The following is a 25,737-nucleotide window of genomic DNA, read 5'->3' as shown; positions in this document are numbered from 1 at the left end:
TGGCCTCATAGAATGAGTTTGGAAGTTTACCATCCTCTGCAATTTTCTGGAAGAGTTTGAGCAGGATAGGTGTTAGCTCTTCTCCAAATTTTTGGTAGAATTCAGCTGTGAAGCCGTCTGGACCTGGGCTTTTGTTTGCTGGAAGATTTTTGATTACAGTTTCAATTTCCGTGCTTGTGATGGGTCTGTTAAGATTTTCTATTTCTTCCTGGTCCAGTTTTGGAAAGTTGTACTTTTCTAAGAATTTGTCCATTTCCTCCACGTTGTCCATTTTATTGGCATATAATTGTTGATAGTAGTCTCTTATGATCCTTTGTATTTCTGTGTTGTCTGTTGTGATCTCTCCATTTTCATTTCTAATTTTATTGATTTGATTTTTCTCCCTTTGTTTCTTGATGAGTCTGGCTAATGGTTTGTCAATTTTATTTATCCTTTCAAACAACCAGCCTTTGGTTTTGTTGATTTTTGCTATGATCTCTTTTGTTTCTTTTGCATTTATTTCTGCTCTAAGTTTTAAGATTTCTTTCCTTCTACTAACCCTGGGGTTCTTCATTTCTTCCTTTTCTAGTTGCTTTAGGTGTAGAGTTAGGTTATTTATTTGACTTTTTTCTTGTTTCTTGAGGTGTGCCTGTATTGCTATGAACTTTCCCCTTAGGACTGCTTTTACCGTGTCCCACAGGTTTTGGGTTGTTGTGTTTTCATTTTCATTCGTTTCTATGCAAATTTTGATTTCTTTTTTGATTTCTTCTGTGATTTGTTGGTTATTCAGCAGCGTGTTGTTCAGCCTCCATATGTTGGAATTTTTAATAGTTTTTCTCCTGTAATTGAGATCTAATCTTACTGCATTGTGGTCAGAAAAGATGCTTGGAATGATTTCTATTTTTTTTAATTTACCAAGGCTAGCTTTATGGCCCAGGATGTGATCTATCCTGGAGAAGGTTCCATGTGCGCTTGAGAAAAAGGTGAAATTCATTGTTTTGGGATGAAATGTCCTATAGATATCAATTAGGTCTAACTGGTCTATTGTATCGTTTAAAGTTTGTGTTTCCTTGTTAATTTTCTGTTTAGTTGATCTATCCATAGGTGTGAGTGGGGTATTAAAGTCTCCCACTATTTTTGTGTTATTGTTAATTTCTCCTTTCATACTTGTTAGCATTTGTCTTACATACTGCGGTGCTCCCATGTTGGGTGCATATATATTTATAATTGTTATATCTTCTTCTTGGATTGATCCTTTGATCATTATGTAGTGACCTTCTTTGTCTCTTTTCACAGCCTTTGTTTTAAAGTCTATTTTATCTGATATGAGTATTGCTGCTCCTGCTTTCTTTTGGTCCCTATTTGCATGGAAAATCTTTTTCCAGCCCTTCACTTTCAGTCTGTATGTGTCCCCTGTTTTGAGGTGGGTCTCTTGTAGACAACATATGTAGGGGTCTTGTTTTTGTATCCATTCAGCCAGTCTTTGTCTTTTGGTTGGGGCAGTCAACCCATTTACGTTTAAGGTAATTACTGATAAGTATGATCCCGTTGCCATTTACTTTATTGTTTTGGGTTCGAATTTATACACCGTTTTTGTGTTTCCTGTCTAGAGAGTATCCTTTAGTATTTGTTGGAGAGCTGGTTTGGTGGTGCAGAATTCTCTCAGCTTTTGCTTGTCTGAAAAGCTTTTGATTTCTCCTTCATGCTTGAATGAGATCCTTGCTGGGTACAATAATCTGGGCTGTAGGTTATTTTCTTTCATCATTTTAAGTATGTCTTGCCATTCCCTCCTGGCTTGAAGAGTTTCTATTGAAAGGTCAGCTGTTATCCTTATGGGTATTCCCTTGTGTGTTATTTGTTGTTTTTCCCTTGCTGCTTTTAATATTTGTTCTTTGTGTTTGATCTTTGTTAATTTGATTAATATGTGTTTTGGGGTGTTTCGCCTTGGGTTTATCCTGTTTGGGACTCTCTGGGTTTCTTGGACTTGGGTGATTATTTCCTTCCCCATTTTAGGAAAGTTTTCAACTATTATCTCCTCAAGTATTTTCTCATGGTCTTTCTTTTTGTCTTCTTCTTCTGGGACCCCCTATGATTCGAATGTTGTAGCGTTTAATATTGTCCTGGAGGTCTCTGAGATTGTCCTCATTTCTTTTAATTCGTTTTTCTTTTTTCCTCTCTGATTCATTTATTTCTACCATTCTATCTTCTAATTCACTAATCCTATCTTCTGCCTCTGTTATTCTACTATTTGTTGCCTCCAGAGTGTTTTTAATTTCACTTATTGCATTATTCATTATATATTGACTCTTTTTTATTTCTTCTAAGTCCTTGTTAAACCTTTCTTGCATCTTCTCAATCCTTGCCTCCAGGCTATTTATCTGTGATTCCATTTTAATTTCAAGATTTTGGATCAATTTCACTATCATTATTAGGAATTCTTTATCAGGTAGATTCCCTATCTCTTCCTCTTTTGTTTGGTTTGGTGGGCATTTATCCTGTTCCTTTATCTGCTGGGTATTCCTCTGTCTCTTCATCTTGTTTAAATTGCTGAGTTTGGGGTGTCCTTTCTGTATTCTGGCAGTTTGTGGAGTTCTCTTTATTGTGGCGTTTCCTCGCTGTGTGTGGGTTTGTACAGGTGGCTTGTCACGGTTTCCTGGTTAGGGAAGCTTGTGTCGATGTTCTGGTGGATGGAGCTGTATTTCTTCTCTCTGGAGTGTAATGAAATGTCCAGTAATGAGTTATGAGATGTCTACGGTTTTGGGGTGACTTTGGGCAGCCTGTATCTTGAAACTCAGGGCTGTGTTCCTTTGTTGCTGGAGAATTTGCTTGGTATGTCTTGCCCTGGAACGTGTTGGCCCTTGTGTGGTGCTTGGTTTCAGTGTCGGTACGGAGGCGTTTGATGAGCTCCTGTCAATTAATGTCCCTTGGAGTCAGGAGTTCCCTGGAGCCAGGGTTTGGACTTAAGCCTCCTACTTCCAGTTATCGGTCTTATTTTTACAGTAGTTTCAAAACTTCTCCTTCTATACAGCACCATTGATAAAACATCTATGGTAAAGATGAAAAGTTTCTCTACTGTGAGGGTCACTCAGAGAGGTTCACAGCGTTACATGGAGAAGAGAAGAGGGAGGAGGGAGTTAGAGGTGACCCAAATGAGATGATGTGGAATCAATAGTGGAGAGAGTGGGCTAGCCAGTAGTCACTTCCTTATGTGCACTCCACAACTGGACCACTCAGAGATGTTCACGGAGTTATACAGAGAAGAGAAGGAGGAAGGAGACAGAGGTGGCCAGAAGGATAAAAGGGGGAAATGAAAAGGAGGGAGACAAATCCAGCCAGTAATCAGTTCCCTAAGTGTTCTCCACCATCTGGAACACACAGAAATTCAGAGTTGGGTAGAGTAGAGAGGGGTTAGGGAGGAGATACAGGCGACCTGGTGGAGAAAACGGAGAGTCCAAAGGGAGAGAGAGCAGTCAAGCCAGTAATCTCGCTCCCTAGTGAAAGATGGGTTCTGAAGATTGGGTTCTTAAAGGTACAAAATTGGTAACAAATACATAAAAGCAAAAATTAAAAATCTAGAGTAGAGTTTGGAATTTCAAAAATACGATGTTAATGAAAAGAAGAAGGAAAAGAAAGAGAGAAAAAACGAACAAAGAAAAACAAGGTCGTGAAAATTATAAAGAAACTACAGGTACAAAATTGATAACTAATACCAAAAAGCAAAAATTAAAAATCTAGAGTAGAGTTTGGAATTTCAAAAATACAATGTTAAAAAAAGAAGAAGAAAAATAAAGAGAGAAAACAAACAAACCAACAAAAACAATGTCGCAAAAGTTATAAAGAAAATACAGGTACAAAATTGATATCAAATACCAAAAAGCATAAATTAAAAATCTTGAGTAGAGTTTGGAATTGCAGATATATGATGTTATATAAAAGAAGAAGAGAAAGAAACAGAGGGAAAAAAAAAGTCACAGAAATTATAAAAAAAAACTATAGGTATAAAATTGATAACATATACCAAAAGGCTAAAATTAAAAATCTAGAGTAGAGTTTGGAATTTCAAAAATACAATGTTAAAGAAAAGAAGAAAAAGAAAAAAAAAAACAAAAAAACATGGTCAAAAAATGATAAAATATATATATGAAGTTTGCTGAAGAAGAAGAAAAAAATAGGGTCTTTTTTTTGCAAAGTAATAGGTTATAAAAGTGAAAATTAAAGGACAATAGAGGACTTAAAATTTTTTTAAAAAAAATTAAAAAAAAAAGAAAGATTGATCGTAAAAATAGTAAAAATATATCTAGGTCTTTCTCTGGTTTTGTTGTGAGTATTGTGGGTTCAGTTCATTTTTGGCTAGTTCCTTGGTCCGACTTATATTTCTCAAGATCTATAGGCCCCTTCCCATGTAGTCCGTAGTAACCACAGGGTTTTAATCTATGGCCTGTAGCTTCCAAGGCGTTTCCCTCTGTTATAGCTTCTTCTGTTTGCTGGTCTCTTCAGTGTCTGGTTTCCGCCCTGACACAAAGGGGACGGTGGAGGACACTTTTTTTTTTTTTTTTAGGCTCATTTGTTCAGTTGCGCTGTGGGGAGGGAGGGAGGGATGCTGCAAACAAATAACACTGGCGTGCGCTCGCAGTGCTTCAGCCACACTGGGTCTGCCCCCGCTCACGGCGCGTGTAGCCTCCCTGCCCACACTGCTCGGGCTCTAGGTTGTTCCGCCGGGAACAATCAGAGGCCAGCCCTGGGCTGACCTCTCAGGTCCAAGCCGCTCAGGTTCAGGCACTCGGGTAGTCCTCAGAGGCACAGACTCAGTTGGGCCTGCGTTTTGTCTCTTCCCAGGTCCGAGCAGCTCAGGTGATGAGGTGTTTGGCGAACGCCAATGCTGCGACTTATCGCCTCCCCGCCACTCGGTTATCTGGGTGTAAAACCGGCGCACCTTCTCAGGCAGATGTTGACCGTCCAGACCCCCCAAGAAGTTTTAGTTGGCAAAGAAGCCTGCTTACAGTTTTATAGATAGTGTCTCTCTGAGGCTGCAATTGCCCCCTTCCGGCTCTGGCTGCCTGTCACCGGAGGGGGAAGGTCTGCAGCCGGCTATCTCTGTTCAGTCCTTTGTTCCGTGTGCGGGCGTGGCAGTATCTTAGTTTAGGGCTGGCTTTTCGCATGGTAGATATCCCACAGTCTGGTTTGCTAGCCCAAATTATTTCGCTCAGATAGCGCTCAGGACATTCGGGCCAGATTCTTACCCTAAGCGACGCAGCCCGCGCCGCGCTTCCCTGCCCAGCCCCCGCTTGCTGATGTCGTGTGCAGGCGTCTGCGCTGCTTCTCCGCTGGGGGAGTTACCGTAGGGCTCGCAATCTGCGATTTTTAATTGTTTATTTATTTTTTTCTCCCTGTTATGTTGCCCTCTGTGCTTCCAAAGCTCGGCACAGATTCGCAGTGAGAAGGTTTCCTGGTGTTTGGAAACTTCTCTCTTTTTAAGACTCCCTTCCCAGGACGGAACTCTGTCCCTCCCTCTTTTGTCTCTTTTTTTGTCTTTTATATTTTTTCCTACCTCCTTTTGAAGAGTTGGGTTGCTTTTCTGGGTGCCTGATGTCCTCTGCCGACATTCAGAAGTTGTTTTGTGGAATTTACTCGACGTTTAAATGCTCTTTTGATGAATTTGTGGGGGAGAAAGTGTTCTCCCCGTCCTACTCCTCCGCCATCTTGGCTCCTCCCCTTGATTTTTTTAATGTCGTGAATATGTGCCTCAACTATTACATGTTTAACAGTAATTCTCATGTGTCCTTATTCATTTGCTTTCATCTCAAATAAGGTGTAATTGAGATAAATACATGGAAGCTCTTTAAAGGATTCTTTGGAAACAAAAAAAAACTTCACAGAACATTTGACAACATGCCTTATAACAACATTGACTTACAAGAGTTATATGGAATGCAATTTATTTCCTAATCCTCAAGGGCAATACCATTCCAATAAGACATATATCCAAGAGACCATAAATGTCCCAACTCTTTTCCATACACTAAAACTATATATGTTTAAATTTTATAAAGCCTCAAGAAGTTACAGAGACCCAAATATAGGATAAGTTTTTCTAGAGTCCAGGAAACTTGGGCAGTGTGGAGTCTTTAGAAGTTGGGAGTGGATAGAGACTATCAGCTTTGTATATTTGAGGTCCACTTGATAGACCAAACAGATATGATATTTGGGCAGCTAACAGCTGCTGATGGTGATATGACAAAGCCCTCAAAGGCTACTGTGAAAAGAGATAAGATTGTGGCTTCTGAGCTATCTGGGTTAAGATCAGAAGCCCACCATTTATTAAATGTATGACCATGGTTCAAGTGCACTTTTGACCTCCCTGTACACCAGGTTCCTCCTCCAGGAGTGTTTGAGAAACAGACCCAGCATAGATCGTGATGCATAGAAAGTCCCCACTGCCAGCCCCAACCTCCCCCCACCATTTACCTCTGCTTACTTTCTTCACAACAGAATGTGTTTCACATCTCATGCACACAGAGAGATGTTTCCAGGACTGAAGAAACAGGTTGGAGAAATGAAACCAAAAGTCCACCTAACCAGTTTTCTTTATCTGCATTTTAATTCCATAGTCTGGGCCATCATTGTCTCCCTCCTAGGCCACCTCAGTAGCATCCTCTTTTCTCTTCTGCTTCTTTTTCTCAACTTTTCTCTTGATTCCTTACCATTCATGACAGCCAGAATGATCCTTTCAAAGCATAAGTCACAGAAGACCACCACCTTACTTAATACCCTGTCATTTCCCTTACTACCTACCCTTAGTGAAATGACATCCTCTCCCCAGGCTCTCTGTTGTAATGCTTCCTAAAGTGGGATGTGTGCATCCTATGGGGTAGATGTAATGATAGTGTTATAACATATTTCATCTGAAAAATAAGAAAGAACTGAAGGTATACTATAAACCCGAAGTCAGTGATTGATACAGTCAGCTTCACTCAATGCGTTTGTTAGGTCACCCTGTGTCACATCCTGATTTCCTGTGGAAAAAGTGAGACTTCCTCCCTGGGGAGGGACGGACATGTGCCCTCATTCAGTCAGTCACTTTCTGCAACAGTTGGTCACCACTTATGTGGGGACAGTCCTCTACGTTGTTATTGTTTGCTTGCTCAGTCATATCTGACTGGCGACCCCGTGTACTGTAGCCTAACAGGCTCCTCTATCCTTGGGATTTCCGGGACATGAATACTGGAGTTGGCTGCCATTTTCTCCTCCAGGGGATAATATGGTCAATTTGGTTTTTGGGCTTTTTTTGCTGGTATAGAGAGGATGAAATTAGGTGAGAGGAAAAACAAGCAAGCTTCCTTGCTGCTGCTGCTGCTAAGTCACTTCAGTCGTGTCCAACTCTGTGCAACCCCATAGATGGCAGGCCACCAGGCTCCACCGTCCCTGGGGAATCCCAGGCAAGAACACTTGAGTGGGTTGCCATTTCCTTCTCCAAAGCATGAAAGTGAAAAGTGAAAGTGAAGTCACTCAGTCGTGTCTGACTCTTCGTGACCCCAAGGACTGCAGCCCACCAGGCTCCTCCATCCCTGTCCATGGGATTTTCCAGGCAAGAGTACTGGAGTGGGTTGCCATTGCCTTCTCCGGCAAGCTTCCTTACAAGGAGTTAATTAGCTCCTAGGCAGTCACCCGGCTAAAAGATCACCTGAGGCATTTTGCACCAAGTTTCCAGGCTGGGGTTTGACCCTGTATTTTAGGGAGGTAAGTGAATCACAAATGAGTAATCAAGTCAAGGTCTGTGAATGAGATTGTGAACTGAGACAAACTGGTAAGGGATTAGAGGGAAAGGTGTCAGGTAATACTATACAAAATTTGTGATACTATAAAATTTGCTATATAATTTAAAAAATCTCATCCTTTAAATATGCTATTTCACTTTAGTGCTTCAAGCAGACTGTTTTCATAAGGAATTTGTTTCACACACACACAAAAAAGCAACAACAAAAAGGAAAATTTGCTGGTACTTCTATCTCCAGGGAATGAGGCCTTTCTGTGTAGCGTGTGGGACCAAGTAGGCCCAACCACCTACCATCAGCTTCCCTTCACTGTCTGAGTAGACAACCTGAACTTCCTCCAGAAAAGGGAACTAGTATCACAATCTATTCATGTGAGAGGAGAAATGTCAAGGGAAATCATTAACAGGAAAAAACATGTTACTTAAAAAGAAAGATGCCAGCAATCACTTCTACCATATTAAAACCATCAGAACATATCTCAAAGCAGATGTCTCTGGTATGGGGCTTTTGATTAGGGCAAGACTGGCTGGGGGTTTTTATGGAATGGAAGTTAAAGTGAAAGTCAGCTAAATTTCCCCCAAATTAATAAGGAAACAGAAATTAACCTCTGGCAGGCAAGGAGGGTGTTGGGAATCCTAGAACAGCAAAAAGAGAGGCCAAAGGAGATGGGAGTCAAAGCCTGCTGTAAAAATAACAGCAGGGGGAATTCCCTGGCAGTCCAGTGGTTAAGACTTTGCTTTCCAATGCAGGGGGTGCAGGTTCAATCCTTGGTTAGGGAGCCACGATCCCACATGCCTTGCAGCCAAAAAACAAAAAAAAAACCATAAAGCAGAAGCAATATTGTAACAAATTCAATAAAAACTTTTAGAAAATCAGATCAGATCAGATCAGATCAGTCGCTCAGTCGTGTCCGACTCTATGCGACCCCATGAATCGCAGCACGCCAGGCCTCCCTGTCCATCACCAACTCCTGGAGTTCACTGAGACTCACATCCATGGAGTCAGTGATGCCATCCAGCCATCTCATCCTCTGTTGTTCCCTTCTCCTCCTGCCCCCAATCCCTCCCAGCATCAGAGTCTCTTCCAATGAGTCAACTCTTCGCATGAGGTGGCCAAAGTACTGGAGTTTCAGCTTTAGCATCATTCCTTCCAAAGAAATCCCAGGGCTGATCTCCTTCAGAATGGACTGGCTGGATCTCCTTGCAGTCCAAGGGACTCTCAAGAGTCTTCTCCAACACCACAGTTCAAAAGCATCAATTCTTCGGTGCTCAGCCTTCTTCACAGTCCAACTCTCACATCCATACATGACCACAGGAAAAACCACAGCCTTGACTAGACGAACCTTTGTTGGCAAAGTAATGTCTCTGCTTTTGAATATGCTATCTAGGATGGTCATAACTTTCCTTCCAAGGAGTAAGCGTCTTTTAATTTCATGGCTGCAGTCACCATGGTCCACTTCAAAAAAGAAAATCTTAAAAAAAAAAAAAGACAGCAGGTTGCAATAATAAAGGTATGGAATATCAGTGAGAAATCTCCTCTAGTGGGATAGTCAGCTTTAAACCACCAGTGTGTAACATTTAGTTTTAAATGCCAGCCTGCCTGGGACTCTAAAAATATTAAGAAAGATTTTAAACTTTTCATAATTGAGGGAACCAGGGCTTAGGTCACTTTATTTGGATATTGAAGGTAACTCCAGAAAAACAGATCTTTGGGGCCACTTGGGTTATATGGCAGCCTTGGAGGTGTGCTGCTTGGGTTACCCTTCAACAGAGAACTTGTAGGACTTCCCTGGTGGCCCAAGGGTTAAGACTCCATGCTTCCAATGCAGGGGGCACAGGTTTGATCCCTGATTGGGGAATTACAATCCCACATGCTAAGCAGCACAGCCAAGGAAAAGAACCAACAAAAATGAAGAACTTGCTATTTAGCCCCAATAAGGGTGGTTAGCTGACCACCTCCAGCTGCAGAACTGTGGACTTACCCCAGATTTTGAGCTGAGGCCATGCTCTCACTGGGTACCCTCCAGCCGATGACTGAGTATAGAAGAAATACTAGAACCCTATCATTTCCACCAGATGGGCAGCTTTCATCAGGAGCTCCCCACTGGATTGACTAAAACTTTGGCAGGTCTGCATCCCAGTGTGAGACAGTCTCTGCCCAATTCTGCTTCCTCCCACTTTTATTCTTACAAAGGTCACCAACAATACACCTCTTGCATATCTGATTCTGTCTCAGTGCCTGCCAGAGAACCCAAATGATGCAAGTTACATACACTTTTTTAAATTTGAATCAATAAGTATTAGCTGCTATTATCTTTATGAGTATCTCCTATATCCCCCAACACAGACTTTTAACACTGGGAGAAAACTTTCAGATGGAAGAACAACCAAGAGCCTCAAAATCAAGAGACTAGAAGAAATTTCTGGTCCTGCCACTCATGGACTGTGGAGCTAAGTCTCATGGCTGCTTCTTTAACTGTCAAAGCATAAGAGATTATAATCTCTAAGATTTCTCTAAGGGCTCCCCAAACACCAGGACTTCCCTGGTGGCTCAGACAGTAAAGAATCTGCCTACAATGCAGGAGAGCCAGGTTCGAGTTCTGGGTCAGGAAGATCCCCTAAAGAAGGAAATGGCAACCCACACCAGTAGTCTTGCCTGGAGAATTCCATGGACAAAGGAACCTGGAAAGCTACAGTCCATACGGTCCATGGGGTCCCAAAGAGTCAGACATGACTGAGTGACTAACACACACCAAACACTATCCCTTCTTAGGTTTCTGCCTGCTACACCACAGTTTTTGCTTAATGGATACCTTAAACTGGTCACCTTTTACATTGATGCCCCCTGTACTGCTTTAAAAAATTTAGTTGTATTTTAAGATAAACTGCGGAAATAGTTTAGGACTGCTGAAAGATGAGAAGCCCATTTCTCTGATCTTAGATAATTTTGATAACATGAGATGGAAATTGGAAGACTTCAAAAAAGTTTCATTCTTTCTTCTCCAGCAAGTCTGATGCCAAGTAATGTCCAGGTAGTTCTCACATTACTCCATCTTTCAGCCTTAAAGTGGAATTTTCCAATTGTCTGGTTATCCCTGTGGGTCCCTCAGGTTGGGGACAGACAAAAGAGGGAATGTCATTCCATTTGTAACTGAGTCTATGAGGATATAATCAGGAGAACATTCCAGGGGAGTAGTGAAAAGTGTTCTCATCAATTTCATTTATTTTCCCCCCCAAATAATAGAATCCTTGATGTTGTGGATGCTCAAGGACATCCCTCCACAACGGTTATATCATTTGGGTCACAGAGGAACAGTTTTCTCCCTAAAAATTTATGGAAAGTTTTTAAAAAGCAAGCAAGCATAATTTATAAGCAAAGAAAGAAATAGGGAATTTATATATATCATATGTTTTCTCACCTTACTATAACTCATCTTCTGAAAAAGGACCCCAAAATCTTATACCTTGCTTAAGCACTTTAAAAATACTATCCACAGCCTACCCTATTTCCCGTAAAATGGAAAAATTATGTAGTGGTAATAGGAGATTTGGGGACCCAAAAGGAAAAATTTCCTAATGGAGTCCAATAACTGAAAATCTGGATCATCCAAATTCAGTCAGATAAATAGTCTTCGCAGACTAAATTAATCCAGCAGTAACAGTAGATTTTTACAGAATTAGGCAGTGAATAACATCAGGTTTAGCTGGCACACTCAAGAAATCTAATACAGTTATGTAAAGTTTAAAAATAAAATAAAATTAAAAAAAAAAAAAGAAATCTGGCAAAAGCATAAAAGCAAATCTTTGTTTCAGTTACCCATAATGAGATTAGTTTCTCTGTTATTTATTTGCTATTTTTAATATTACATTTCTATACATTTATTTTTGACCACGTGGCGTGTAAGATCTTAGCTCACTGACCAATAATGGAACTTGGGTCCCCTTCAGTGGAAGTGCAGAATCTTAGCCACTGGACTGCATTAAAAGATGATACAATATGCAGTGGTCTATCTACAAAGGAACTGGTTACTCTCTTCTCTATATGCAAAATCATTCACTCCAAGAAAGCTGAAATGTTACCTTGCTTTGAGGTTTTAGGTTTAACCACATAGAACATAAAAACCATTAGCTGGTTTCTGAGAAATACTTTGACTTTCTGAACTTGGCTACTGTGGTTTAAGAGAAAAAAATTCAAGAAAGATGGTGGAACTAGTCCCTATTGAGCCTGGGGTTGATAGATACGCCTAAAGGCCAACCCAACAAGGAGGAGAGGATAGATGGGATTGTGGATAAAACTCACAATAAAGCTGGAAATAATTTGAATTTGAGCAAATTCTGGGAGACAGTGGGAAACAGAAGCACCTGGCATGCTGCAGTCCATGGGGTCACAAAAAGTCAAACACGACCTAGGGACTGCACAACAGCAACAACAAATCTGGAAAGAGAGGAGGGAAAAGGAAAATCAATAAAAAATTAATAAAAGATCTGATGAAAATATGAAAAATAAAATTTCTTCCAATACCAGTTTCCTATTGTGTATAAAGTGAAAGTGAAATCGCCCAGTTGTATCCGACTCTTTGCGACCCCATGGACTGTAAGCTACCAGGTTCCTCCATCCGTAGGATTCTCCAGGCAAGAGTACTGGAGTGGGTTGCCAGTATGTATTTAGTCAAGTAGTATAATTTTCTTGTTAAAAAGAAATGCAAGAGCTCCCTCCAGTGGCCAATCTAACAATTAAAAATATTTTAATTAGAAAAGGACTGACAGGCACCTGGCTTTTCTGAACATAGTCACCATCTCTGGTTTCTAATGAGAGAAACAATAAGTAGAATTTGCATGTTAGTCACTCACTGATTTTGAGGAAAACTTTGCTCAGTTCTTACGTTAATAAATCACACAAACGAAGAACTGGAAGACTGCTGCTAAGTCACTTCAGTCGTGTCCGACTCTATGCAACCCCATAGACGGCAGCCCACCAGGCTTCCCCGTCCCTGGGATTCTCCAGGCAAGAACACTGGAGTGGGTTGCCATTTCCTTCTCCAATGCATGAAAGTGAAAAGTGAAAGTGAAGTCGCTCAGTCGTGTTCAACTCTGGCGACCCCATGGACTGCAGCCCACCAGGCTCCTCCGTCCATGGGATTTTCCAGGCAAGAGTACTGGAGTGGGGTGCCATTGCACTGGAAGACTAGAAATGATTTATTCATTCCTTCAACAAATATTAGCTGATTACCTACTATGGCCCATGCATGGCTCCGAGTGTGGAGGACAGAGCAGGGAACAAGACAGGGTCCTTATTAAACTCATCTATGCAGAAAGACAAAAAAAAAAAAAAACAATTAAGCTAGCAAATACATATTATGCCAGAGGCTTTTAAGTGTAAAAGAGGAAAATAAAGCAGGAGAAAGGAGTGTGGGGAGGGGAGGCAGGATGGGAGGTCAGGGAAAGCCTCCCTAAAAAGATGTCACTTGAGCAGAGAACTGAGGAAAATAAGGGAGCCAGGCATGTGGTGCTTACGAGAGGGCAAACAGGAAGCGTGAAGCCCTGAGGCTGGACACCATGAAGGCAGCTACAAGGCCAGGGCAGAGTAGACAAAGAGGAGCATGATGGGGAGGGGAGCCCAGAAAGGTAAGGTGGGGTCAGGTTATACACCATCTTCTGTGTTCCTGAAGGACTTGCTTTAGCTTTAAATCTGAGAGAGAAGGGGAGCTAGAAGAGTAACTGAATCTATTTAAGGATCCCTCTGGTAACCAACACAAGATACATGATACCAATACCAATACATGATAGTGTGGCAAGGGAAGAAGCAGAGAGACCATGTAAAGGACAATTAATTACCAAATATGTTTCCAGAAGGAGGGAGAGACCAACTGCACACCCAGTGCTGCAGGTAAGACAATGGACGAAAACTGACCTTTGGACTTGGCAACATTAAAGAGATCAGTGACCTTGATAAAAACAGTTTTGGTGGAACGGTGGAAACAAAAGACTAACTGGTATTTAAGTTAAATACAAACCTGTCATGGTCTAGCATTCCACTCTTAGGCACTCACCAAGAGAAAAGAAAACACATATCCATATAAAGAGCTGAACACAAATATTGATAACGCCAAACTGGACACAACCCAAATATTCAATAAACAAATTACAGATAAACAAATTACAGTATATCCATACTATGGAAGGCTACCTAAAAATAAAAGGGGTGAACTATTCATATACACAACATGGACACATTTTTAAATACTTAAAAGTGAAAGAAGTCTGACACAAAAGAACAGATACTGTATGATTCCATTTGTATAAAATTTCTCCAAGTGCAAACTTATTTATGGTGACAGAAAGCAGATGCGTGCTTGTCTGGGATGATGCAGCAAAAGAAAACTTGGATAATGAATATCCTCATTATCCTGATTGTAATGATGGGTTCATGGGTGCAAACATATATCAAAACTTACCACATTGTATACTTTCTAGCCTGTTTCTTATACAATGAGGCTGTAACTAAAGGAAGGTCGTGTTTATTTTGATGACTGAAGAAAGGCTTCATGAGGATGGATGATGTATTTGAGAGAAGTCTTGAAGGATCATAGGGTTTTGATTTAAAAGGATACAGGACTTCCCAGGTGGCAGTAGTGGTAAAGAATCCGCCTGCCAATGCAAGGGGCGCAGGTTCAATCCCTGGTCTGGGAAGATTCCACATGCCGTGGAGAAACTAAGCGTGCGTGCTACATCTGTTGAGTCTGTGCTCTTGAGCCCAGTAGCTGCTACAACTGAAGTCCGCACATCCTAGAGTCTGTGATCCTCAACAAGAGAAGCCACCTCATTGAGAAGCCCATGCACTCCAACAATGAGCAGCCCCTGCTCGCGGCAACTAGAGAAAACCTGAACAAAGCAATGAAGACAAACTGTGTGACACAGATTTTTTTAAAAAGCATTATACTGTTTGGAACTTTCCTAAGTAGGACTAATTCGGCTGGGAGGTGACCATTTTGCCCTCCCCCACCTCCCTCCTTCCTATTAATGTCCTTGTAATAGAGATTTAATGGCTCAAGAATGGTGCTCAAACTGCTGCCTGGACTATCGCCAAAAAGGCACCCCAAAAAGAGATATAAGTCAAGAGTGTGTTTCTTTTGGAAAAAAATTTAAAATAGCCCTCTAGTCTAGTCCCTCTAGTTCCAAATCAGGAAAGGAGTACATCAAGGCTGTATATTGTCACCATGCTTATTTAACTTATATGCAGAGTACATCATGAGAAATGCTGGGCTGGAAGAAGCACAGGCTGGAATCAAGAATGCCAGGAGAAATATCAACAACCTCAGATATACAGATAATACCACCCTTATGGCAGAAAGTAAAGAGGAATTGAAGAGCCTCTTGATGAAAGTGAAAGGAGAGTGAAAAGTTGGCTTAAAATTCAACATTCAGAAAACTAAGATCATGGCATCTGGTCCCATCACTTCATGGCAAATAGATGGGAAACAGTTGAAACAGTGAGAGACTTTGTTTTAGGGGGCTCCAAAATCACTGAAGATGGTGATTGCAGCCATGAAATTAAAAGAGGCTTGCTCCTTGGAAGGAAAGTTATGACCAACCTAGATAGCATATTACAAAGCAGAGACATTACTTGGCCAACAAAGGTCCATCTAATCAAAGCTATGGTTTTTCCAGTAGTCATGTATGAGTGTGAGAGTTGGACCATAAAGAAAGCTGAGCACCAAAGAACTGATGCTTTTGAACTGTGGTGTTGGAGAAGACTCTTGAGAGTCCCTTGGACTGCAAGGAGATCCAACCAGTCCATCCTAAAGGAAATCAGTCCTGAATATTCACTGGAAGGACTGATGTCGAAGCTGAAATTCCAATACTTTGGCCACCTAATGTGAAGAACTGACTTATTTGAAGAGACCCTGATGCTGGTAAAGATTGAAGGCAAGAGGAGAAGGGGACGACAGAGGATGAGATGGTTGGGTGGCATCACCAACTCAGTGGACATGGGTTTGAGTAAACTCTGGGAGTTGGTGATGGACAGGGAAGCCTGGAGTGTTGCAGTCCATGCAGTCGCAAAGAGTTGGACACGACTGAGCAACTGAACTGAACTGAGTCTAGGATCCTTCAAATAAGACATTTTTAAAGCCATTTGAATCCACATATTATGATCCATTTTATAATAGTCTCCTTTTACAAAGGTATAAAGATTTTCTCTTTTAGAATAATTCACTTTAGGTTAAAAATCATTTGGGGATCATAAAAAGATGGAACGTTCCTTTGCCAATTCAAGATTAAGTTCAGAAGTGAATACGGAGTTTTTTCAGTGTTGATCTGGCTAATACATACTAAACATATGTACACTGTATTATACTTAAATTACTTGTGTTTAAGCTATTATCTGGGGCTTTCCTGGTGGCTCAGCAGTAAGGAATCCGCCTGCAATGCAGGAGGCACAGGAGACCTGGGTTCGATCCCTGGACCTGGAAGATCCCCTGGAGAAGGGCATAGCAACCCACTTCAAGATTCTTGCCTAAAGAATCCCATGGACAGAGGAGTCTGGCAGGCTACAGTCCATAGGGTTGAAAAGAGTCAGATACAACTGAAGCAACTTTGCAAGCAGCCATTATTTAACATTTAAAAAATACATATTTAGTTAGCCATTCAAAATACATATTCAGACTTACCTGGTGGTCCAGTGGTTAAGAGTCCAATTTGCAAGGCAAAGGACGTGGGTTCAGATCCCTGGTTGGGTAACTGAGATTCCACATGCCTCGAGATGTGGACAAAAAAGAAGAAAATACATATTCAATTAAACACTTCCAGTCTTAGTCTTCTCATCTAACAACAGTAACAACAAAAAGTCCAGCTTCAGGGTGTTTGGGGGTAAAATGAGCAGACTCATGAGCCCTCCTGATGGGCATGTAAAGCCTTTCATCATCAGGACTGCATAACCTCACCTGACTCATTCTCCTCAGCTCCTTCCCTGCTGCACACCTCCTCCCAACCATGAGTCACACCCAGACTTCTGGTCATCCTTTAATTCCACCAGAGTTTTCCAAGCCATCACACCTTTATACTGGTCATTTTCTTTATGTAGAAAATCGTTCTTTCCCTTCTCCGAAAAAACAAACAAACAAACTCCTCATCATCAAAAATTTCAATCAAATAGTGTGAAACTAATTTCACAACTGTCAGCCAGTTCAGTTGCTCAGTCATGTCCGACTCTTTGCGACCCCATGAATCACAACACGCCAGGCCTCCCTGTCCATCACCAACTCCCGGAGTTCACCCAAACTCATGTCCATCGAGTCAGTGACGCCATCCAGCCATCTCATCCTCTGTCGTCCCCTTCTCCTCCTGCCCCCAATCCCTCCCAGCATCAGAGTCTCTTCCAATGAGTCAACTCTTCGCATGAGGTGGCCAAAGTACTGGAGCTTCAGCTTTAGCATCATTTCTTCCAAAGAAATCCCAGGGCTGATCTCCTTCAGAATGGACTGGTTGGATCTCCTTGCCGTCCAAGGGACTCTCAAGAGTCTTCTCCAACACCAGAGTCCAAAAGCATCAATTCTTCGGCACTCAGCTTTCTTCACAGTCCAACTCTCACATCCATACATGACCACAGTAACCTTGACTAGATGGACCTTTGTTGGCAAAGTAATGTCTCTGCTTTTCAATATGCTATCTAGGTTGGTCATAACTTTCCTTCCAAGGAGCAAGCCTCTTTTAATTTCATGGCTGCAGTCACCATCTGTAGTGATTTTGGAGCCCCAAAAAATAAAGTCTGACACTGTTTCCACTGATTCCCCATCTATTTCCCATGAAGTGATGAGACCGGATGCCATGATCTTTGTTTTCTGAATGTTGAGCATTAAGCCAACTTTTTCACTCTCCACTTTCACTTTTATCAAGAGGCTTTTGAGTTCCTCTTCACTTTCTGCCATAAGGGTGGTGTCATCTGTCATCTGTCATATCTGAGGTTATTGATACTTCTCCCAGCAATCTTGATTCCAGCTTGTGCTTCTTCCAGCCCAGCATTTCTCATGATGTATTCTGCATATAAGTTAATTAAGCAGGGTGACAATATACAGCCTTGACATACTCCTTTCCCTATTTGGAACCAGTCTGTTGTTCCATGTCCAGTTCTAACTGTTGCTTCCTGACCTGCATATAGGTTTCTCAAGAGGCAGGTCAGGTGCTCTGGTATTCCCATCTCTTTCAGAATTTTCCAGTTTATTGTGATCCACACAGTCAAAGGCTTTGGCATAGTCAATAAAGCAGAAATAGCTGTTTTTCTGGAACTCTCTTCCTTTTTCCATGATCCAGTGAAACATGCTAATTCTTCCGGGGTAGATTGTCTTCTCTATTGCTTCCATTGCTCTGTTATTCATTGTAAGAATGTATTTTCCATTTTTCTCTCATTAGTCTCTGAATATCCTGAGGGTGAAATTTATTTATTTTTGTATTCAAAATACTTATTTTTGTATTCAAAACACTTACCCTAGGGAATTCCCTGTGGCCCAGTGGTTAGGACTCTTTCACCGCTGGCCTGGCTTTGATCCCTGTTTGGGAAACTAAAATTATGAAAGCCAAGAGGCATGTCCAAAAACAAAACAAAAACAGACAAACACTTACCCTAGTGCCTGATGTACAGACTATGAATAAAAGCTGATGACATGGCCTGAGTGCTTAACTCATAAGTCACATTTTAGTGACTTAAATATTCATAGTACGTAAGCTTTTAATTTTGATAGGAATTAAATTATTTCAATATATTTTGTTTTGAGAATGCTTTTTTCCCTCACTAATCCAACCAACCAAAAACAATGTTTTTAATTTAAATCTGTGAAAGGGCTTTAAAAAAATTTATTGTTTACCTTTACTTCTTAATAATTTCACAAGTACCTGGTTCAATGATAGGTAGGATAGTCCTTCTCCAAGTGTAGCTGAAAAACTGCAAGTGGTTTGCACAGAGTTCTTGAACTTGCTTGTGCCTAGATGTGATTACAGAGTTGTCTTGTGTTTTGGCTCATTTAGACACGGCCACAGATGACCTGGACTGAAGCTGGTGTTCTGTGAAACTGCTTATATTAAGCAAGGGAATACCACTGTCCATCTTTTGGCGCCAGACCAGCTAACCAGCTGACAACTATCAGGCTACATTTTTCTTCTTCATCTAGTTATGATCACGACTGCTTGGACTGAAATCCCAGCTTCCTCACCTGCTATGAACTTAGGCAATCAACTTGTCCAAGCCTGTTTCTTCATCTGCAAAGTACAAGTAATTTTAGCACCTATTTTAGAGGGTTCTTCTCAGGATTCAATACAAGTGCAGGGTGAGGGATTAATTCATTCTCCACATATTTATTTTTGTACACTTTGAAATTGTGGAAATGTACTCTCTTTGAATGAACAGAATCTGAATTTAAAACTCTTGGAGAACAGTACTTACAAAGGCTATAACAAGAGTGGTGTTTTAAATACAAATTCATTTTAAATCAGTCAACATGACTATATTTTATCCACTCTTTTCCTGAGTCATGTTGAGTGCTTGTTAAGTCCCTTCAGCCCTGTAAGACTCTGCGACCCTGTATACTGTAGCCCTCCAGGCTCCTCTGTCCATGGGATTCTCCAGGCAAGAATACTGGAGGGTTGCCATTTCCTTCTCCAGGAGATCTTCTCGACCCAGGGATCCAACCTGCATCTCCTGTGTCTCCAGCATTGGCAGGCAAATTCTTTACCACTGTGCCCCTTGGGTTGAAACAATTAAAAACAACACAAGAACAGGTATTTTAAATTTTACAGGAAAACTAATTTATGCCCCTCATTGATCTTTTTCACCCTCTCTAAAATCGGATAGTGCTATCTACTCCCCAGGGGCTTCCCAGGGGGCTCCAGTGGTAAAGAATCTGCCTGCCAATGCACTAGATGCAAGTAATGCGGGTTAGATCCCTGGGTAGAGAAAAGCCCTGGGTAAAAAAGAGCCCTGGAGAAGGAAATGGCAACCCATTCCAGTATTCTCGCCTGGAAAATCCCATGGACAGAGGAGCCTGACGGGCTACGGTCCATAGGGTCGCAGAGTTGAACACGACTGAAGCGACTTAGTTCGCATCCACCCATCTACGCCCCATCGACACTTCGCTTCTAACTTTCAGTTCAGTTCAGTTCAGTCGCTCAGTCTTGTCCGACTCTTTGCGACCCCATGGACTGCAGCACGCCAGGCTTCCCTGCTGCTGCTAAGTCGGTTCAGTCGTGTCCGACTCTGTGCGACCCCATAGACGGCAGCCCACCTGGCTCCCCCGTCCCTGGGATTCTCCAGGCAAGAACACTGGAGTGGGTTGCAATTTCCTTCTCCAATGCATGCAAGTGAAAAGTGAAAGTGAAGTCGCTCAGTCGTGTCCGACCCTCAGCGACCCCATGGACTGCAGCCTTCCAGGCTCCTCCATCCATGGGATTTTCCAGGAAAGAGTACTGGAGTGGGGTGCCATTGCCTTCTCCGCAGGCTTACCTATCCATCACCAACTCCCAGAGTTTACTCAAACTCATGTCCATCGAGTGGGTGATGCCATCCAACCATCTCATCCTCTGTCGTCCCCTTCTCCTCCTGCCTTCAATCTTTCCCAGCATCAGGGTCTTTTCCAATGACTCACTTCGCATCAGGTGGCCAAAGTATTGGAGTTTCAGCTTCAGCATCAGACCTTCCAATGAATATTCAGGGCTGATTTCCTTTAGGATGGACTGGTTTGATCTCCTTTCAGTCCAAGGGACTCTCAACAGTCTTCTCCAACAGCTTTGTTGAAGAACATCGAGTCTTCTGCGCTTAGCCTTCTTTAAAACTTTAGGCTCTGAGGGTTTGTTTGTTTGTTTTGGTAACAATTTTCATTTGTCTGTTTCATGAGAGTGTCGGGATAGTGAAATAAACTATTGTGTGTGTGGTGGGGGGAGTCTTTGCATTTCCGATAATTTCAGCAACGCTAGGTAGTAGCAGGGTTGGCCGAGGGAGGGGGAGCGGGGAAATCAGTAAACCGCGAGAGTAAGTTTGACACTTTGAGGATCCCGTAGTTAAGCTCGCTGTAAAAACCAAGATGGCGCTGCCCGCCGAGCTACCCATGTGCTGTTTCCGGTCATACACGGAAGCATGACTCCGAACCGCTCCTGAGACGGTTGGAAGTTGCCAGCGTTGTGGGTTTTCTTGAAACTGCTCGTCGCGGAGCCGGTCAGCAGCCAACATGTCTAGCAGAAACAATAACAAGCTGCCCAGCAACCTTCCTCAGTTACAGAATCTGATCAAGCGGGACCCGCCGGCTTATGTGGAGGAGGTAGGAATGCGGCGCGGTGACGCTGGAAACCCGGGTTGAAACGCTGGCTGGCTATAGCGAGGCGTAGTATGTAGCTGGGATTCTGGCTCGCCGCGTGTTCGTCTCTTAAGTTCAGGGGTTCCCCGCGAGGAGAAAAGAGGTTAAGGGAGAGACATGGCTCAGGGTTCTTTTCCCACCACTTGAAATCTGCTGCCTGTTTGGATTTTCTGATTGCTTGGTAGACCCCGCTGCCACAGAAACACCTTTTAAAAGACCTCATTTTGCTTTATCTCCGGACCTTATTGAGGTGGATAGACAAATGTTCCGCCCCTTAACCTCCGATTTCCAGACAACTTTCCCAAGCCTTTTGTTTTCTGAAACCCCTAAATTGAATTAGTCATTAACACTTGATGAAACTTTTGTTATAATACTTTCGATCTAAGTCTGTTTACGGGAGCCGGCGTTCTGTGCCAGGGACTGTGTTGGGAAGGGGGCGGATTCTCAAGTAGCTTGCTTGGTGGTGGTGGTGGTGGTGGTGGTGGTGTTCAATCGTTCAGCCCTGTCCACTCTTTGCGAACCCATGTACTCCAACATGCCAGGCTTCCCTTTCCTTCACCATCTCCCGGAGTTTGCTCAAACTCATGTCCATTGAGTCGGTGATGCCATCCAACTATCTCATACCCTTGTCCCCTTCTCCTTCTGCTTTCAATCTTTCCCAGCATCAGGGTCTTTTCTAGCTTGGTATATATATTTAAAACCAGATTCAGTCTCATCAGAAGCTGGCATGACCTGAATGTCAGAATTGAAGTCGGGAAAAGACAAAGTTGAAAATTAGAGATTAGATCCAGACTCTGAGGGGCTTTGTATACTGACCTCATACAAACTGTGAACATTACGCGTGTTTGAGCTGAGAAATGACAAAATGAAAGTGATGATTTTGGTATTAATTTGGAGAGTGCTTTCTTCAGACACCCATTTATCGGGCAGGCATTAAACAGGTATCTGCTGCAATTATTTGTGCAAATGGCTAACATAATTATTCATCTTTCGATTGCCCTTCTCATTTCCCCTCCTCCAGAGTTTCACATGGAAGTATTTATATGAACTATTGTTGTTCAGTAGTTAAGTCGAATCCAACTTTGTGATGTCATAGACTGCAGCACATATAGTGGTCTCAGTGGTTTAGATCACCAGCAGAGAGAGCCTTTTGAAAGATTCAAGGAAGTGGAAATCAAGAGTTAGGAACAAATACAAGAAGTTAAGTAATGTAGGTGAGGATTTGAGATGTGTAGAGCCGTGTAAACCTTAAGGGCTTCCACAGTAGCTCAGCTGGTAAAGAATCCTCCTGCAATGCAAGAGATCCTGATTTTATTTCTGGGTGGGGAAGTTTCCGTGGAGAAGGGATAGGCTACCCACTCCAGTATTTTGGGGCTTCCCTGCTGGTTCAGAAAAGAATCCACCTGTAATGCAATAGACCTGGGTTGGATCCCTGTGTTGGGAAGATCCCCTGGAGGAGGGCGTGGCAACCCACTCAGTATTCTTGCCTGGAAAATCCCCATGTGCGGAGGAGCCTGGCGGGTTGCAAAGAATCAGACATGACTGAGCGACTAAGCACAGCCCAGCATAAACCATTAGACAGAGCATAGTTGAGAGTCTATACAATGCTGTATTTAAAAGCACTGGTTTCAGCACTATGTACTCTGGGCCTGCTGCTGCTAAGTCGCTTCAGTCGTGTCCGACTCTGTGCGACCCCAGACACGGCAGCCCACCAGGCTCCCCCGTCCCTGGGATTCTCCAGGCAAGAACACTGGAGTGGATTGCCATTTTCTTCTCCAATGCATGAATGTGAAAAGTAAAAATGAAGTCGCTCAGTCGTGTCCGACTCTTAGCAACCCCATGGACTGCAGCCTACCATGCTCCTCCATCCATGGGATTTTCCAGGCAATAGTACTGGAGTGGGTTGCCATTGCCTTCTCCGACTCTGGGCCTACTATTGACCAATTGTATAATCAGAGATTTAACCACCTGAGCCTATGTGTATTTTAATGTGCAAAGAGATAATACCTACCTCAGAGGATTATCCATCCATTCCCTTAAGAAATTCTTATACAAATTCACACATACTGTATCTCCTGTGTGTTAGTATTTATAATTCTAAGCACTCAGGGTACTGGGCTTCCCAGGTGGCTCAGTGGTAAAGAATCCACCTGCCAAGCAGGAGATGCAAGAGACACAGGTTTGATCCCTGGGTTGGGAATATCCCCTGGAAAAGGAAATGGCAACCCACTCCAGTATTCTTGCCTGGAAAATTCTAATTTCCAGGAGCCTGGCACACTGCAAGCCATGGGGTTGCAAAAAGTCAGACACGACTTACCAACTCAGTCACCACCAAGCACTCAGGATGCAATGATAAATAAGATATGAGAGCCTTCTTTTCTTGGATTTATATTCTGATGATGGAAGACATAGAGTGGTAAGAGTTAGGAAGAAAGTAAAACTGGATATGAATATGTTAGGATTGGAGGCTGTTGATTTGGCTGCCCATAAACAGGGAAGGCTTTTCTCCTATGATATTGAGGCAGATCAAGAGCATTCTAGATAGGGAGAATAGGAAGTGTAGAAGCTCTCAGTGGAGAAGAGGTAGAGAGGCGGCCGGTGTGGCTAACGTGTAGTGAGCACAGATAAGGGTAGTGTAATATGACCTGGGAAATGTAGGCAGACAGAGATTGGGTCATGTGGGGCCCTTGAAAACAAGGTAAAGTTAAGAGTTTACTCTTGGTGTGTTAGGGAGCCATTGAAGAGTGTTAAGCAGAGGTGTGACATGATCTGATTTATATTATTAAAAATTTACTCTGGAGGTTATAGGTTGTGGAGCAGAAAGATTGCAAGCAGGGTGACTGATGTAATAGCTGTCAGAATGGCCTAGTGAGGGTTGGTGGTACCCCTGGAATTATCAACAGAAGTGGAGAGAAGTGAACAGATTGAGACTAGGTCTCATGGAAATGGAGAAATGGAGCTAGTAGAACTTCCAGGTGGAGTGGACATGCGGGATAAGGAAAAAGGAAGGAAGAATGATTCAGGTGTTTTTATTTCTGTGTCTGGGTATTTGACAAATACTATTTAGTACCTATTGTGTACTAGGTACTGGGACTATGGTAGTGAGCTATACAGATAAGTATACCTTTTTAATTAAATTATTTTCTAGTCATCTAGGGGAAGAAGTGGGATAAGGATCTTGCCAGGAGCACTCTGAGTAATGGGGCCCTCTCTTCACTTGTCAGTGGCATTGTGGAGTCAAGAGAAGTAGGGTCTTAACTGAAGCACGTAGGGACTGCAAGTCTCCCTCTTTGATTCCTATTCTTGGAGAAAACTGGAGGCCCAGCAGTTTTGCACGGAAATCAGGGGTCATGTTTTTTGGCCAAGCTAAGTTTAAGATGTCTGTTAGACAGCTCAGCTGGCAATTGGATACGTGAATTTGGAGTTCACTGAACCAGTCAGGGGTGGTAATATAAAGAAATATTCATTCTGTTTCTAAGTGTCCCTCTCTCTCCCTTCCACTTCCCTTCCCCCTCTTCTCCATTCTCTCCCCTTCTGTATCTCACAGAAACACACATAGTTTGAAGCCTTGACCTAGGCATGAAAAGTGGGTGTAGGGCATAGAACTGACAGTTAGGGAGTTCCAGCATTAGATTATTGGTTTGTTATTAGGATTAAACATAATTAAATGAAGTAATGTACATGATGAGTTTGGCACATAGCAAGCACTGAATAAAGGGGAACTATTATCAGTATTATTTCTGTATGTCTATTGCTTTTGCCTGTTAACACATCTAGAACTCCAGGGTAAAATCATAATTTTTATTTAAAGGAAGAAGGAAATTTTGACTGGAGAGCTTTGTGTACTTGAGGTATAATTTTATATATTATTGCCCATTTTCTGTTTCATATATTTTTGCAAGTTTCGGGGCTCCATATCATAGACAATACAATAGAGGATCATTTAGATAGTAAATGGCAGTATAGAGCCAGATCTGAGTCTTTGACTCTTGTTTCACTGTTCTTCATACCTTTATACCTAGATTTCTAATGGTAAGGGAAAGGGCCTTTAAATTACCTGTGATGTGCACAGATTTTTCAAAACTCGTTTTGAAGAATAGTGATAAAGTAAAACAGTGTTTTTACATACATTTACCACATCTTTTTCTCAATGCCACTATCAATGATTTCTAAGTAACTTATTCTGTACTGAGAAAGTCTTATAATAGAAGGTGACCAATTTAAATTTTATTTTTTTTTACAGTTTGTACAGCAATATAATCACTACAAATCCAATGTGGAGATTTTCAAATTACAACCAAATAAACCCAGCAAAGAACTGGCAGAGCTGGTGATGTTTATGGCTCAGGTAAGAAGATTTTTTTTCAAGGGTGGGGAGTAAATCACAGATCAGCTGTTACACACAGTTTGCAGAATATTTTCCCACTTATACCCAATGTCATTCCATTTGTAAGTGGAAGCCTAATTAAAAAAAATTTTTTTTTTACTTTCCCTTTTTGCAAATTTTATTTTTCTCCTATGTTAAGTTAGAGGATTTCACTAGAACTTTTCACAGAACCAACCAGAGCAAAAAAAGCTTTCAAACTATTTGTTTTCTTCACATTCATCATGAAAGCAGATTCTGAATCATGTCATATAATTTACTAAGAC

General features: G+C 42.0%; 1 protein-coding gene and 1 long non-coding RNA gene across 2 annotated transcripts in view; one reads left to right on the top strand and one right to left on the bottom strand.

The window, feature by feature from the left end:
* Positions 1-16,419: 16,419 nt before the first annotated feature.
* On the bottom strand, positions 16,420-18,753 carry LOC129657287 (uncharacterized). Its single transcript, XR_008716650.1, has 3 exons — positions 18,638-18,753; positions 18,233-18,294; positions 16,420-16,505 (listed from the first exon to the last, which is right to left on the bottom strand). It is a non-coding gene; the product is annotated as an uncharacterized LOC129657287 (long non-coding RNA).
* A 2,034-nt stretch (positions 18,754-20,787) lies between these two features.
* SDAD1 (SDA1 domain containing 1) overlaps positions 20,788-25,737 on the top strand; it is a 31,605-nt gene continuing 26,655 nt past the window's right edge. Inside the window, exons 1-2 of the mRNA XM_055588826.1 lie at positions 20,788-21,051; positions 25,331-25,435. Coding sequence (XP_055444801.1) covers positions 20,962-21,051; positions 25,331-25,435 — 195 coding nt within the window. The 5' untranslated portion in view covers positions 20,788-20,961. The remainder of the gene's footprint in view (positions 21,052-25,330; positions 25,436-25,737) is intronic.

This window comes from Bubalus kerabau, chromosome 7 (genome assembly GCF_029407905.1).
Source record: "Bubalus kerabau isolate K-KA32 ecotype Philippines breed swamp buffalo chromosome 7, PCC_UOA_SB_1v2, whole genome shotgun sequence".
Lineage (NCBI taxonomy): Eukaryota > Metazoa > Chordata > Mammalia > Artiodactyla > Bovidae > Bubalus > Bubalus kerabau.
The sequence above is the reverse complement of the archived record's forward strand: the minus strand, read 5'-3'. Positions and strand labels throughout refer to the sequence as shown.